The sequence below is a fragment of the Silurus aristotelis genome (genome assembly GCF_946808225.1).
Source record: "Silurus aristotelis genome assembly, chromosome: 6".
Lineage (NCBI taxonomy): Eukaryota > Metazoa > Chordata > Actinopteri > Siluriformes > Siluridae > Silurus > Silurus aristotelis.
The window spans coordinates 3,176,228-3,193,012 of NC_139579.1; the positions used below are offsets into that span (position 1 = coordinate 3,176,228).

General features: G+C 36.3%; 2 protein-coding genes across 2 annotated transcripts; both read right to left on the bottom strand.

Annotated features, from left to right (window-relative positions):
* Nucleotides 1-4,769: 4,769 nt before the first annotated feature.
* Nucleotides 4,770-8,127, bottom strand: LOC310727734 (monocyte to macrophage differentiation factor-like; the record flags this gene model as incomplete). Its single annotated transcript, XM_083544479.1, has 6 exons — nt 4,770-5,080; nt 5,162-5,263; nt 5,389-5,463; nt 5,881-6,041; nt 6,458-6,508; nt 8,104-8,127. The coding sequence occupies 6 exons, from the start codon at nt 8,125-8,127 to the stop codon at nt 4,945-4,947; spliced, it is 549 nt and encodes a 182-aa protein (XP_083400605.1). The 3' UTR covers nt 4,770-4,944.
* Nucleotides 8,128-10,814: 2,687 nt separating this feature from the next.
* Nucleotides 10,815-15,809, bottom strand: LOC310727244 (class I histocompatibility antigen, F10 alpha chain-like). Its single transcript, XM_083543497.1, has 6 exons — nt 15,617-15,809; nt 14,328-14,582; nt 13,781-14,068; nt 13,386-13,658; nt 12,033-12,129; nt 10,815-11,804 (listed from the first exon to the last, which is right to left on the bottom strand). The coding sequence occupies exons 1-6, from the start codon at nt 15,681-15,683 to the stop codon at nt 11,777-11,779; spliced, it is 1,008 nt and encodes a 335-aa protein (XP_083399623.1). The 5' UTR covers nt 15,684-15,809; the 3' UTR covers nt 10,815-11,776.
* Nucleotides 15,810-16,785: the final 976 nt, after the last annotated feature.

Sequence of the window (16,785 nt, forward strand, 5' to 3'; positions counted from 1 at the left end):
TAGTTCAGGAACTTCTCAAGACCTCTACAATGGTCAGAGCAGATGAGGTTGATGTAATTTATCTGTAATCCATGATACAGTGTTTATACAGAAACATTTCTAATACGCAGTATGTTTATTAGTTTAAAATGCATTAGCAATATTAACGGCATTAAAAATTCTGTTTGTATGATCAAGCAAATAAGTTACAAGCAAATACAAAATTAAACTAGACTGAGAACATCACTCCTACAGTACTTGCTAGTAAACCTCCTAGGCTAATTACTACTACATACAGGCTATACATATTTAAATATTCCAGTAGCCACACATTTACTCCACACTCCTTTCACTGTTTAACATGCACTTATCAGTATTAGTTAGATAAGTTTAAGACTAGCTAGTTATATAAGTTTTCACAAGAGCCTGCTAGCTGGCTAATCAGCTTAGTTAACCAAAGCCCCTTCATGAAGGAGGAAAGTCAGAAACATCTCTCAGGTTTTAATTGTATTAAAAAATAAAACAAAGATAAAGAATATCACCCTATCGTACACTGCAGTTATCAATATTATGGAATTTTATTCATCTGTTGTGTATTTTTTCACACCATGAGCACATATTAGGAAGCATACTGGGAACTACAGGAACACAGCTTAAATATCTTTCTCTACGCTCAGTTTCCTATTAAAGAAAACATTGTGTATTGCACTCATAAAGTAATGAAGCAGGAATCACAGTGAGGGAGAACAAGTCATCTGATAACACAGGTAACAGGAAATGACTTATGAATCATCTGATATTTGTTTAAAAATTTTAAATGTCGTAGCCACCCTGCAGTTATAGTCAGCTTTTTTATAGGACCTGGAGACTGAACACATTCACACCAGTATAACCAGTTTCATTTTTTATCTGTTTCGTTTTTCACCATTAAAGTAAACAAATATTTATTACAATTACTTACTTCCTGTCTGTCCACCCACTTATCTTATAGACAGTCTGTCTGAACTAAACACCCATCCGTCCGTCCGTCCGTCCGTCCGTCCGTCCATCCATCATTTTACATGTCTGTTTGTATATTCATTGATTCACCAGTCTGCTAATATATTTATCTATCTATCCATCCATGTATCTGTCTATATTTCATGTATCCCTTCATTTTCTATTTAACTTGCTGTCCATCCATCCATCCATCCATCCATCCATCCATCCATCCATCCATCCATCTATCCATCCATCCAGCCATTCATCCACCCATCCATCCATGCATCTTCAGTCTGTCCCTATATCCATTCATCCATCTCTCTATCTAACTATGAAACAAAAAACTTTATATAGTACATTGAATACGGATTTATGATCTTTAATTCACTAAGCCGTTCTCTGTAACAGTAAGACATTATTAGTATTTCAGGTGATCTGGAGGCCGCCTCTGGTTCAGTCTGTCTGGGACAGAGTGTACAGGCGATCAGGACCATCTAAAACCTGTCTCTTCATATCTGTATCATCATTAGTGCATGTTAAGTCCTTAATGAGCGAGACTGTCAGCTCATAACCCCCCTTACTCTCTCTATAACCACCCTCCATTCTCAATACAGCAGAAGTGGCACTGGTCACATGATCTATGAATGACACACGGGAAGAACATTTTCCTTTTTAAGCCATAGTAACTTGCTAAATACCTGCACAATGTTCTGCTAGTGACATGTTCTTCCCATTCTGCATCTATTTAAAGATCTGAATGGAAATTAGTTCTTAGTTTGGAGAGAGAGCTCGAGGGCTCACATGGGCAGACTGCTGTGAAGCAGCGTGACTTTAGTATTGGTTTGTAATAAGTCATGTGCTTCACTGAATGCAGCTTTAAAGTTCAAAGAGAAGGTTCATGTCTTAGTACGCTCTGCTTGGTCTGTATTTACTGGTTCTTTGTGGCATGGTTAAAATAAATTTCAGGATGGACATAGCTGTTATATTTTTCTTGTATCTAATTAATCAAAGCTAAATGACAATGGTGAAATTGGGGGATGTGGGGGATTTTGGGGGATGGGGATTTTGCATGTGGATTTTCTTTTACTTCAGGTATAATTTCCTAACACTAAATGTAAATTGTAATTTTTATTACTTAGGTATAATATATATATAAAAAAAACTACCCATTGTCAAGTACATATTGCCATGGTTATGCAGAAATTGCTGCTGAATTACATCACCCATCATCCCCAGCATGCCACTGGCATGATTACTCTCACCTGTTTCCCCTAATAAGCACTTCTTCTGAAGTTCTGGATGTTGGTTGAACAGTTTGTAAACTTTATCTTTTTTTTTTTGCATGGTTGTGTTTTCTTCATTCATTTGGGTGTTTGTGTTGCACTTTTACATGATGATAAATTAAATTAAATATGAGATATATAAATATATATATTGTATGTAATATTTTATATTATATAAATAAAAAGATTTTAAAAATATTTTTATTTATATAATATTTTATATTATATAAATAAAAATATTTTTAAAATCTTGTAAAAATCTGTTTTGTAACAATCCAATAATTACATATTTTATATAAACTGGCCTTTATTTTAGGAAATTTCCAATTCATTGCTTTTTTTAACCCTGCATGTTGAGATTCAGTTAATCCTAAAACAAATCCAAAGTCTCTGTAACTTTTATAACTGAGCACATGGCAAAACTGTAGAAGAACACAAACCGGCTGCGTTCCTGACATTCCTATGCTCACGTGGTGTGTGTAAGTTACGTCACGAACCCTTGCAGGCTTGTAGTAAAAACAGGGAGTTTACTGTACCAGTTTCTGCGACTTCACGATACGTTTTCTTCCTATAAAAGTCCCTACAAAACAAACACACTCTGTTCTTGAGCATGTGCGGGGAACGATTAAATTGCCTAACCATAATGAGCTACTTACGTCTCCGTCTCTGACTTACTAGAGGACAGAACATTCTTGACCTGGGCTTATTAATTTATTTAACCTCCCCAGTGAAAGAAACCATTCTGTTAAATAAAACACAGTGTTCAAGTTAATCACTGTACCACAGAAAAATTACTAGTTTGCAAATATAAAAGATACATTTTCTAATATTTCTCCTTATGAGACTTAAAAAACAAAAATAAGCCAATGTATTTACTAATTTGGGGATCTTGTTTAGTTGGAAGTGTTATATTACCTTATAGAATAGGATGAAATTCTATATTATAAACATTTAAAAAATGTATAATTATTGTTGCTTCTACTATTAGCTATAAAAACTAAAAAATGACAATAATAGGTTTCATTATCCTCTATTCCTATCTTTTTTTCATTAGAAACTGACCAATAGTTAATTAATATGCCATTTCTACAGCATTTTTACTACTGAAATGGGGACATTACTGTATTGGTTTAAAAGAAGAGTGAACTGTATGACTGAAGCAAACAATGGCTGAACACAGTTAGAAGATCTGGTACACCAAGTCATCATAAGCCTCCAGTTATGTGTGGATGTTTACTCCAGAGGTTTCACACCAATTGTCACTCCACCCCTGAAGGCTAACTTCAATCTCTTGACGTCATGGGTGTGAATTACACACACACACACACACACACACACACACACACACACACACACACACACACACACACATATATATATATATATATATATATATATATATATATATATATATACATGTACTTTAACTGTGCAGTAAAGTGCATGTGACACCTTTAATTCTTCTGATAAGAAACCCAGAGCCTTAAACACTGCTATCGCACCACTTCCCTCTTTACCACATCTGCCCCATGCTTCAAAGAAAGCTTTGTCTGATTTCAAATAATAAAACGATTATTAGCATTAACCATGCATAACAATAATTTCAGTGAAAAGCAGTTCATTCATTTGCGGTTTCTGAATCAAACTTGCTGTGTCACAATACAGCATGCATTGTGTCCGAGCATATTAGTGTTGGATCTAAACACTGGAAATAACCTGGATTAAATCTGACGGCTCAAGAGTCTCAGGTCCAGGAATAACCCGGGGTTTTATCTGAAAGCTCACCTGAGCGAGAGAAGCAGATGAGGCGGATGAGTGAGTGAATGAGTGTTAAAGGGGGTAGGAGTGGAAACATTCAGGTGATGAAATGAAATAAGCGGAAGGAAGAAGAGGATTATATGCAATGGAAAGGACATGCAGAAGGCCTGAGTCATCACCACCATGCCATGGAGAGATGAGTGGACAGAGCTGGACTGTAAAGGATAACTAACCGAGCGTGGAGATGAGACAGCTGACACAACAGTTTAGCTTCACTGATCATGCTCTGACCACCAGTAAGGTGATATACTGTAGGTATAAAAAAATAAAATAAAGACTTTATAAATATAAAATTAATGTTGACTCTTTGTTTCTTCAAATGCACACTATTTAAATTGTTCATAAAAAATGTTTCTACAGGAATTCCTGATATGTAAAATCTGCTGCTTAAATTAATAATTAATTCACCAGACACGTTCTGATTGGTTAAAATAAACATGTGACCATTTAGAATGTAGGGACTAAATAGTAAACCCATGGATATTCCTATGTCCAAAGAAAGTGTCTTAATCCCTGTTTCTTAGAAATGACTAAGTGCATTATGGGTATTTTGTACTTTCTAGTGAGATTAAGGTTTATCCCAATACTCTAATTAACACCATTACGATCATATCTGTCTGTCTGTCTGTCTGTCTGTCTGTCTGTCTGTCTGTCCGTCCGTCCATCCGCCCAGCCATCCAGCCATCCATCCATCCATCCATCCATCCATCTATCTATCTATCTATCTATCTATCTATCTATCTATCTATCTATCTATCTATCTATCTATCTATCTATCTATCTATCTATCTATCTATCTATCTATCTATCTATAAAGCATATATCCACCTAGAAGAAAATTAATCTGTCTAGACGACCATCTCTCTGTCTGGCAGCCCTTTTATTAATATGCGTTTGCATGTGGAGGAAGTGATTTGTGTGGTGTACAGTGTTTACAGTACAATCTTACCATTGAGGTCACCACCAGCGCAGGGGAGAACCCCATCGTCAAATAGAAGGCCAGCTCCACCAGTTTATACCTACAACACATACACACACCATCAGTATGCTAGTCACATGCCTCCACTGCACAAGAAGTGAAAGATCAAAGGACAGCGGACCTCTCATGGTAGTTGAAGACGTAGATAGTTCCTGCAGCCGCCATTAGCCAAACAAACCAGCGCATATGACATGCCAGAGGACCCAGCTCCCTCAGGTTTAACCTACACACACACACACACACACACACACACACACACACACACACACACACACACACACACGTTTAGACCCCATACACTTTCTCAGTCACAGACTCACTTTATACTCCACAGTATACTTCTCTTACCATGGTGTGTATGAGGCAGCAATGAAGAAATAGATGACAACTCGGTCACACATGTGAAAGCAGTGCTCCACTGTCCTGCATCACACACACACACACACACACACACACACACACACACACACACACACACACACACACACACACACACATACACACACACACACACACACAATCACACACCTGACTTGATTAATTACACATATTGTAAATTATTTTTTGTCCTTTTTCATCACTCCATTTGCATTCCTCCTTCTCCTCATCTCCCCATGTTCACCCCTCAGTTTTCCCATGTTCATCTCTCCATCTCCCAATGTTTATCCCTCCATCACCCCATGCTCATCCCTCCATCTCCCCGTGTGCCCCCGTCAATCTTCCTGCATTATATGCTCCACCACTTGATCTTCCTGTGTTCATCCCTCCACCTCCCCATGCTCACTCCTCCTGTCCTTCACTACATTCCTCCCTTTCCCTGCATCCCTCCATCTCTCTGACCTCATGTGGATCTTCTTCCAGGTGATAATGTGGAAGATGGTGGAGATGAGGAAGAGACCACACAGGCCAAAGCCGTACACCCACGCCGTGATCCTCTCCCAGCGATCATCCGAGAGACGGTGTAGCAGAGTCATGCCCACAAACGCAGGCACAATCACCAGCTACACAAACACACACACACACACACACACACACACACACACACACACACACACACACACACACCTTTCAGCGTGTTACATTCTATCAAAGAAAATTATCCGCCATCTTTAATTATCTAATTCATAGAATGCCACAACCGGTTTTCAGAGTTCAGACTATAACTTACACATTACATCTAGCAAAGGTGCCTATAAAACTATAGACAACTCTTAAAATTAATTCAATTATGCAAAATTATTTTTCAGCATTGGAAAATAAATTGGTGAAGCAAAATACACACTATCCAGTGAAGTATTTCCAGATGGCTACTTAATCTTTTATGTTGCCGAATATATAAAGTACAATCTAATTTTACAGGTTGTGAAATATTTGCTTGTGCCTTGAGGTAAAATTTGTCCTACAGTGATACTTTTACTGGGTCAAAAACTTTCTCTGCTTGTGCACCATCCGAGGTCATGGGAACAGCCTGGAAGGAAAAAGAGGAGAAAAATCCCAAAACAGTCAGCGAATAGTCGGATTATGAGGTCAGCAATTGAGCTAGGGGTTCAACAGCTGTAGAGACAAAGCGTGTCATGATGGAGGATTGCGCTAATACAGCAATGAAAAAAGTTTTTGTGGGAAAATAAAGAGCAATAAATAAATAAAAAATATGTTTATAAGTAAAATAAAATTGTAAAAGATTTTTCTGTCACATGTAAAACTTAAAATTTGTATATGAAAGTTTATAACTGCTACATAACAATATAGCAGTTCATAACTGCTACATAACAATATAGCAGTTTATAACTGCTACATAACATCTCTTATTCAAATTGGTAAAATGATTAGTTATTATATTAAAACTTGAACAGAAATAGCTTGATCAAAAGTGCCAAATTGTTCCAGTATTGGCCCATACTTGACACGTATGTCTGTACAGCATGAAAATATGTGAGAGTAGTGAGACGTAATGAGCGTTAACTAGCTTGTTTTCCCACAAAGATACCGATAAGAAGCTCATGGGTTGAGTCAGGTGTGTGATTGCAGGAAAAACACTGCAGGAATTTCTCAGGACTGGCACTGAGAACTATTGTCCTGCAGGTCAAACAGTGGAGGAACGGATTATGTGTCCTCAATAAACTGCAAGTTTGGTATGTTGGGACATTAAATTTAAAACCACAATAATTTCATAACCTTGGGGTATGTCTCGCAATATTATTGAGGTATTGTTTTCAAGAAAAAAAGGATGTTACAGGAGGACAACCAAACTAATACATGTGAACTTCAAACTGCTTGTTGAGAATGGATATTGAACAAGATCTGGTGCTCCATATTACTACTTGACTATCACCATGAATAGATAAGATATCCTATAATGACAAAAGTAATGTAAATCTTTTCCACCCATTAATGATTCTACACAAACTATTACCCCAAAGTTGGAGGCACACAATTGTATAGGACGTAATTTTCCCTTCACTTGAACTTAAAGACCCAAACCTATTTCAGCATTGCAATGCACCTATGCACAAAGCCAGATCCAAGATGATATCCTTTACATGTTTTGGAATGGAAGATGTTCAGTGGCCTGCTATAGAGCTCTAACCTCAATCCCATTAAACGCCTTTGGAATGAATCGGAACACACACCGCAGGCCTTCTCACTTCACCCTACAATAGCACCTGACATTACATAACACCATTGTGTGAATCTCATGGTCAGATGTCCACTAACGTTTTTCCAAAGATTGTGTGACGTGGCTTTATTGTCATTTTAATCATATACAGCTGGACCAGACCTACGTAAAACAACATAGAACTGCATGAGAAAACACTAAGAACCAAGTAAGATTTTTGTAACACCTACATAATGTGCACATGTGCAGACGTGTGCAAACAACACAACACAGCATCATTGCAGAAGAACAGAACAATGGAACAATGGGCACATTGAGTTGCAGTCCACAGTGACCATTACACAGAGCTAAAACTTACAAAAATATTATTCATGAAATAAATACTGTAGATACCAACCCATGCCATGCCATAGTTTTCACTCACATCAGGATTATTTAACACATACTGCATCATTCTCTTTTGTCCCCATGCCACTATTCAGCTAAAATGATTTATATAAATGCATGTGATTGGCCACAAGAAAGGGTCTCCTACAGAAGATTGTTTCCCACATTCATTAGTTTTAATGCTGCAGTATAATATAGTGTGGTAAAGCTGTCTTGTGAATGAGACCATGTTTTCCTGCATGTTTTGAAACACATTGTCTCAAACCACTTTTTAGCTTGGCAGCATGCTCTGACGCAGGAGGTATGATATTTAAAAACATTACCTGTATCATATAATTATTTAACTTAATGTGGGAACATACCTGGCTTGCACCTGTGTCTCAATTTCTACAGCTTAGACCTCGTCAAGACCTCAGAAGAACGTTGTGTTTTGCAAACTTTGTTTTGGCTTGGTGTTTCTCAGGCCGAACACTGTGTGCATTCATCGGCGTGTTTAAACTGAGCACAGTACAGTGCAAGATACTTTAGGAATTAGCAGCTTTACTTCGGTCCTTAAATTCCCATGGCAAGAACTTGGGGATTAATTGCCAAATAAAAATTCAAAGTTTAAAGATTTAATACCACAGAATTCCAGTCAGAGATAGTTGATTTGTTTTATGCAGTGCTAGCTATAAATTAGGGCACTGGTTTAAATAAACACACACTTTTCTACTAATATTGAGTAACATCTCATTCGCAGTTTTGCACAATGCCAATCACAGAATCCAAGACTAATAAATGCATTTATATATGATTAAATATTCTGTAAGGAGGTGTTGAACATTTGTGAAAAGAGTCTACAGTGTCAGATCATTGCATCATCCAGAGGTAAACCTGAACATTCAGGTTTTCCACAGCAAACCAACAAAAGTGCTACTTCATGAGGTATAAGAGTGTCGGGATGAACAGGAAGTACAGTATACTTTATGCAAAGTAGCATCAGAGGTGAAAACATTTGATGTTAACAAATCAGCGTTTCGAGGACAATGACCTTTTGTGGTAAAACAGGGGTGAGTCAATTAATTGTAAGTAGATATCAGAAAACTGATTTTTATTTGTAAAGGAAATGTTTTTCACTGGTGAGATCATTTTGAAAAAACAATCCAAAGTAAACTTTAAAAGATTTGCTTTCAAAAATGTATTAATTTAACTTACTCTTACACCCCTTACCATAGATATGAACGTAAGTTAAACACTTTTTGTTTATTAGCAACTGCTTTGCTTAAAGTGACAAATAAAACCTCTAAACAAAATGAAATACTGTGTGGTATTTAAATAAAAATCCGTCTCTTATTAATCCCAAAAAAGTGCCAAAAAACTGAAAATATAACACAGGTTAAGCAAATATTATTATATTAAACCATTTTGACATCAACATTGTGATTTCTGTCCTGGTTGTTTGGTCTGTTATGAACAGTTGGTGCCTGTCCCCTTGTAAAGTGGATGACGAGGGTGTTGCTCTCACACAAAGGCGTCATTCATCTCTCAGCTTAGACCAGCTTACGAATTTATGTAACCACACTGAATTCACATTGAGGGGGGAATCCATGAATCTGTTTTAACCTGTGATGCGTGTGGGATCCGTTTATACTGAAGCATGGTCAGTAATTTAGTCAATTGATTGACTTCATTACTTCTTGCACATCTCATTGCACTTTTCTCAGGATGTATAGCACTGCTGTAGGTGTTTCTGTATGTCACTGTAGTAATCAGGTAATGAGTCTTAGCCTCAAGTCATTAGTTCCGCCATCATATATTTAAAGGAACGCCAGACTGTGGCCTGTTCGTAAACCCTGAACAACCCTTGCTAAAAAAGAAGCTCACATTAATGCCTGGCTAAAATCACTTTAGAGCTGTTACTCAATGTTTTTATTTTTCCAAAAAAATTGCTACTGCTGCTCTACTTTATTAAAAAAAAGCCCCAAAACCATTGGCATGAGGTACTTATGTAAAAAAACAAAAACAAAAAAAAAAAACACAAGCAAAGTGGTATGCTAATAGCTCTGCTGCTCTGTCATGCTTTTCTCCCTGCTCTTGTTACCCACCTAGGACCAGACGTGCTTGAGAGGGTAATGTAGAATTAAAATCAAGTATTTATTCGATTCAGTTTTTTTCCTATTCAAATTTAGAAAGAAAAACATTCCAGGCAAAAAATTACACCTGGCATTCTGAATTACAATACAATTTCAACAGCATCTACATTTACAGCAAAATACCTTTAACTTGTGAAGACAACAAAAGTCTGAACTCAACACAATTCTTTGTTAGTAATTTAAACATCTGCAAAGTGCCAAAAGTAACACAATAACTGTAGGAATAAAGGATTAATACTTTTTCCCCCAGTTTTGGGTTCATCCACTTGCACCACACTCAATCATATTTTCACAGAAGTGGCAAATACATGCATCATCATTCCATCACAAGCCCTTTCTACACATTAAATCAATTAAATGTTATTTTAATATTATAATAAAATAAAAATGCACTCACATAGAATAAGTAACACAACCATAACATTTGCAAAACCTTGCTGTCTGAACCGGGAAATAAAACCACATCATAATAAAAGCTAGTGTTCTTGTTCTGAATGCTTTATTCAAATATAATTAACAATAATAATAATAATTGTATTAATAATAATAATAATAATAATAATAATAATAATAATAATAATAATAATAATAATAATAATAATAATAAAGGCATTTGAAATCAGAAATCTTGGGAAAGATTTTAACAGACACAGGTGGTGTTCATGCCAACGCAGACATCCATCATGAGTGTGTGCAGACTGACAATGTTGATAAGGGTCAATTTTACAACACATCTCTCTCTCTCTCTCTCTCTCTCTCTCTCTCTCTCTCTCTCTCTCTCTCTCTCTCTCTGTAGGCTGCATTGTTATCTGACAATTTACTCTGAGTCATATCACAAGTAAGTGATGTGAAATCTCTCACCTCAACACCCACCGAAGAATCACAAATAAATTGTGACAGCTCTAAGAACTTTGATCATAATCAAGGCATAATAAATTAATGTGTACAGAAAAGCTTTAATACAATTACAAAAACAAAAATATTTAAAGTATGAATTTACATGACCAATAAACAAGCTACAAAATAGTATTTCATGATCATATTGCCAAGTTTTATCAATCAAATAAATTCACACAAAAATAAAATGAAAGCAATTGAAGTTATACTGCCAACTAGTGGTTGAATTACAAACATACAAACAATCAGAGAAACAACCTCTGCCTAAATGTAGCTGGAATAAGAAAGTCTTGGAGTGAGGTATGCATTAAAGATTTGTAAAGCATTAGACTATGTAGAAGAAAACGCATAATAAAATAGGCATAGTAGTAAATATATATGTAAAATGAGTCATAAACTAGTTCTATTAAGTTTTCAATGTTTCTTATAAAACATCAGCAAATTCATTTATTTAAAAACATCCTTAAAATAAAAACATTTGTGAAACAATATGAAATAACCATTATATGAAATAGCAAAAGTTGTGCAAAACTATAAAATTGAGAATTAATTGTAGTGTGAAAAGTTAAGTGACAAAAGTCACGTAGTATAAATGCTGACTTGTGTCTCAAGCTAAACCTAAGGTACTGTAAGAAAAACAGCAAACTTGTGGAGACATTGTGGAGTGGAAACATTGACAAATATCCAAGAAGGTTAAGGATAATCAGGCTAAATTTCTTCTTTTGCAGTAACTGTATGAAACAACATCAGAAAAAAATACAAGATTTTAATAAATATATTGAAAATGGCTTGAATTGTACTGTAACATTAAACATTACAGATCTGAATGTTTAACATGTGAAGAAATTGGTTGTGGAAGATTTCTAAGTAATTAGTATAAAAATAACTTGTAAATTCAGTGACAGTCTTGGAAAAAGATTGAGAAGGTATTATCTGATCATTAAGATTTATTAGCTCACCTTTGAATAAAGCACAATATTACAAGCCCTAAGGCCATGAAGCAGGTTAGTGTAATCCACAGTGTGTAATGAGACCTGGAGTGTTTTTCTGCTTCACCTTCAAGTAAAAAATGTGATCAGTTTAAAACATGGAAAGTAAACGCCTACTGTACAGTATGTATACAATACTGATTTCCTTACATGCTAATAAGGAAGAAATAAACAGATAAACTGTAAACCAAAAACTATTATATTATAATATAAACGTGTTTCTAATTATATAACAAACATGAAGCATCATACAACTATCTAATAACAACTTATTGTACATACGTTTATACATATGTACATTGTGACATATTATCTTTATATGACATCACAGATTATACATTTTAACATCATATACAATATTCATATATTATCATATAGAGTAAATCTTGAATATTATATTTCAGACCATGTCATAAATAAATATATTTTTGACAACCTGAGAATTTTTGCATAAACATATCAATGACATTAGATTAAAGATTGCTCTATAACATAATTCTGGCTTCGGTATGACACCAGAACGCAACCATTAGGGTTGCACAAGCCAGTGCACTCTTAGTGCTGGTCCCAATTCCAGATAAATGATGAGGGTTGTGTTAGGAAGGGCGTAAACGTGCCAAATCAAATATGCAGCTCACAAACCAGAATTGGGCTACTGATGGCTGAAGGAGGAGAAGGAGAGGAGGAAGACGTCTACAGACACGGTAGTGAAAGAAGTAGGAGGAGTGTGGAGGATTGAGTGGGCACTTTAAATGTTGGTAATATGACTGGTAAAGAGAGAGAGATAGCTGATATGATGGAGAGGAGAAAGGTAGATATGTTGTATGTTCAGGAGACCAAGTGGAAAGGGAGTAAGACCAGCAACATTGGAGGTGTTTAAACTGTTCTATTATGGTGTGGATGGAGAAATGGTGTAGGGGTGATTCTGAAGGAAGAGTACAGAAAAAGTGTAGTGGAGGTGAAGAGAGTTTCTGATGAACGTGAAGCTGAAAGTTGCAGGGGTGATGATAAATGTCATCAGTGCTTATGCTTAAGAATTCGTCAGGTTTAGCGGTTTCGGAGCAATTTTGGGAAGCACTGCCGCCTACAGGTGAATCTCGGAACAGCAGCATATGAAATACCAAATGTAGCTACATTTTGATATCTTACTGTTTGAAATATATAATATATACCGGTATTTTTCCAGTACTGGTACACCGAGCATCCCTTCATTAGATTATATTTTAAACATCTAACCTATTACTCTGTCAGCTGTTTGGAAAAAAAAAATCCAAGTAATGCATCTATCTTCATAAAAAAATAGTTTGGGTTAAAATTTCATACCCCAGGTGACTGTAATATTTTCCTTTAGGCTGCTGTGTTGAACTACACAGCTGTAGTGATGATCTCCCGGGTTCTCCTTAGGTATGATCACACTCCTTCTGGTCTGATATGTTCCATCACTATTAGGCAGCACATCATTTATCTCATTATCCGCTGGCTGTAAATCTTCCCCAATCCATTTCACCTCAACCGATCTGGGCAAAAACCCGGTCACGTGACATGTTAGGAGACTGGAACCGGCTCTTCGCCTCTGAAAAAGCCTGACCTCTGGAGCTATAGGAATTAGGAAATAGGAATAGTTAATTAATAGATCATTAATACATGTTTATCAGGGGATGCATTAATATTGATATGTATAGCATCAGAAAGGTTATAACTCATGAATTTACACATACCTTTCTTTATTTTGACTCCTGGAGCATGCTCTAAGAACAGCTTCAAGCGATCGATACAGGTCTTTTGGTAGAAAGCTGCTGTGATTGCAATCAGCACTGGATTTTGCTCCCTCTGCCTTTTATACACGAGGGCTTGAGGAACAGAAGCAATGTATGTCCTACTGTCAATATCTAAACTCAGGAAGTCCTTCCCATTGAATGCATGATTTAAAAAAGCATGGATGGTGCCATTAGGATAGAGGTCACAGCGACTGTAGCCTTGGTAGATATTAATGTCCGCCTGTGAGCCTGTAATTCAATACAAAGGAATGAGGGTTAATTTAGTGCTGTTTCAGGGTACAATACAATTAAAACGTGCAATCGAACAAGTTTTTTAACTTCCCCGATGAAATTACAAGCTGGAGGTGGAGTTTATTTCAGGCCAAACCAATGCACACATAACTCTAATATGAAAAGTGTTATTGTAAAACCCAGGTCTTTTTTGAAAATTACAGACTGTACATTTAAAAGCAGTGGTACACTGTGCTATTGATTTACGATGAATTACCTGTGAGATTAAATTGCTGTATGGCTGATTCGAGAGCTGTATTCATGGTCTGTCTGTTGTGGTGTGATATGACTCTGATGTCTTCCCAATGCTTCTGGCCGATGGATGTGTTCAGCCATTTAGGGCACGGCGCAATGGAGTTTTTCCTGCTGTCATGGTAAAAGATGGTAACGTCGTTCACAGCGATCCTTTCCATGTAATTTGGCAGGCTGAGGCCTTCAGAGCCGATGAAAAAGCCACTTATGGAATGGACATCTGTGGAATAGTTGATGGGATTGAGTTGAATATCAGATCCTTTGATTATAAGATCTGTTTGGACTCACAGTTTTCCAATTGTTCCATATTGGGAACATTTTATTTTGATTAAAAATATTAGTTAATAGAAATATTCTGAGAATTAATTTATTGTTATATAAACAACTAAATCAGTTTGCTTAGGAAGTATTTATTGTACCTGCAAACTAAACTTTTTTTTTTTACAGGTTTGTATTGGGATGGTTCAGAGAATGTTCTCATAATGTCAGGGAAATATTCTCTAAACTGGGGAGGTGGTAGATCAGTGCTTAAGGCTCTGGATTACTGATTGGAAGGTCAGGGGTTCAGGGGTGCTGTATCGTGGCTGACCGTGACTTTATGTTCACATGTCCAAGTGTAAATGTAAAACACTAACTGTTTTCATAAACAACTGCACAGTGTCCTTAACTTTCATACAACAATAAGGACACATAATAAGCCATATCCTTCTCTTCCTGAGTTAAACATGCTCCTGAGGTTCCACTGTTCCTGCCCCTCTTTCCTCCACGGATCTTCCCACTTCGTCCTGGCCTGCATCTGAATGGTGTTGTCTTTAATCTCTACGATTCGAGACCACTCTGTGCAGCTGGGGATGGTTTCTCATTAACGCCGTTAAAAAAGGTTCCATCAAATTACGGAGTGAGAACGGGAGCTTTGAGGATTTGGATTTGGACTGTAGGAAACCCATCACCATCACTGCACACCTCAACATCATTTATTTGTAATAAATGGACATTCGGTGCAACCCAGATGATGATGGGTTTCCTCTCGAGTCTGGTTCCTCTTAAGGTTTCTTCCTCATGCATCTCAGGGAGTTTTTCCATCACCACAGGCTCATCAGGGACAAACTTACACTTATAAAGAACATCTTATTCATTTTTATCACCACATTATCTGTGTAAAGCTGCTTTGAGACAATTGCTGTGAGACAAGTGCTATACAAATAAAAATGAATTGAACTAAATTGAATAAAGAACATTCAAGTAAACACTCACCATCACCAAACAGCTGGAGAGGATACAGGAAGAAGACAAGAATATAAAGGATTTCCCTTTTTTTCATATTCAAACATATATTTAATTGTATTTTTCTATGGATTTCCGCTTAGTGTCAACACAACTGACTCACAAAACAAAAGTGAAAGTAAATGTGTTTTACTGGTTAAAAAAATATAAATCTCTCTGAGTAAAAAAAGGGAACAAATAAAGGAATAAATAATTAATAGTTTTTTAGTTATTTGTACTTCATCTTAGTGTTAAACGGTCAAATAAAACTCCAAAATGTTCAAGTAAAACGTATATGTATGTGAATGTTTTTAAACAAACTACAAGTCCCAGAAACACATAGTGTGATATGGACTAATAAGATACTGCTATCGAATCCGGGTATTGTTTTAGTACACTGGCTCGTGCCTGGCTGGACAGCGGGTGCTTCTGGGATATGTAGTTTCAATTTAGAATAGAGGCGCTTTTCATTGTGTATGTGCAATTTTGCTCAAGGGGGAGAAGACTTATATATGAATACATACATTAAGACTTAAAATGTCACTTATCATCCAGCAACAGTGCTCTAAATGTGGGCATACATTTTTTATACAGATTTCTGTACTAAATCCTCTTTAACAGGGTTTAAGCTTGATAATATGACAGCCGCAGCATATGATGAACATGTATTTAATAAAAATGGTTTATTTAATGGAAATGGAAATGACTTAGAATTTATAGATTAGTGCACTAGTTTAGTAGAAGTGAAGATGCAAGAGTCAAATAAAACATTAGACATTGTTTTGCGTTACCCATGTACAACCACTAGATGGCAACCATTTCAATGTAATAAGTAAATAGGAAAGATTTCTTTGTGTGTGTGTGTGTGTGTGTGTGTGTGTGTGTGTGTGTGTGTGTGTGTGTGTGTGTGTGTGTGTTTGTGTGTGTGCTTGTGTGTGTGTGTGTGTGTGTGTGCTTGTGTGTACTTGCATTCTTAGCTTAGTACTCCCCTTCTATTCCACTAGGTGGCGGTAAAACAACATAACTTTCAAAATCAATCCTCAAGTCTAATAAACAAGAAGAAAGGCAGCAGGAAAAGAAAAGAAGGTGGAGGAATAATAATAATAATAATAAAAAAAAGAAAAATACTACTAAAAAAAACGAATCCTTATACCTTGTAT

What these genes read in the sequence shown, in the direction of transcription:
- LOC310727244 (XM_083543497.1), bottom strand. Translation starts at nt 15,683, where the DNA reads ATGAAAAAAAGGGAAATCCTTTATATTCTTGTCTTCTTCCTGTATCCT. An exon ending in TCTCCAGCTGTTTGGTGATG is followed by an intron (nt 14,583 to 15,616) that starts GTGAGTGTTTAC and finishes ACTATTCCACAG; the next exon opens with ATGTCCATTCCATAAGTGGC. An exon ending in AAATATTACAGTCACCTGGG is followed by an intron (nt 12,130 to 13,385) that starts GTATGAAATTTT and finishes TTTTACTTGAAG; the next exon opens with GTGAAGCAGAAAAACACTCC.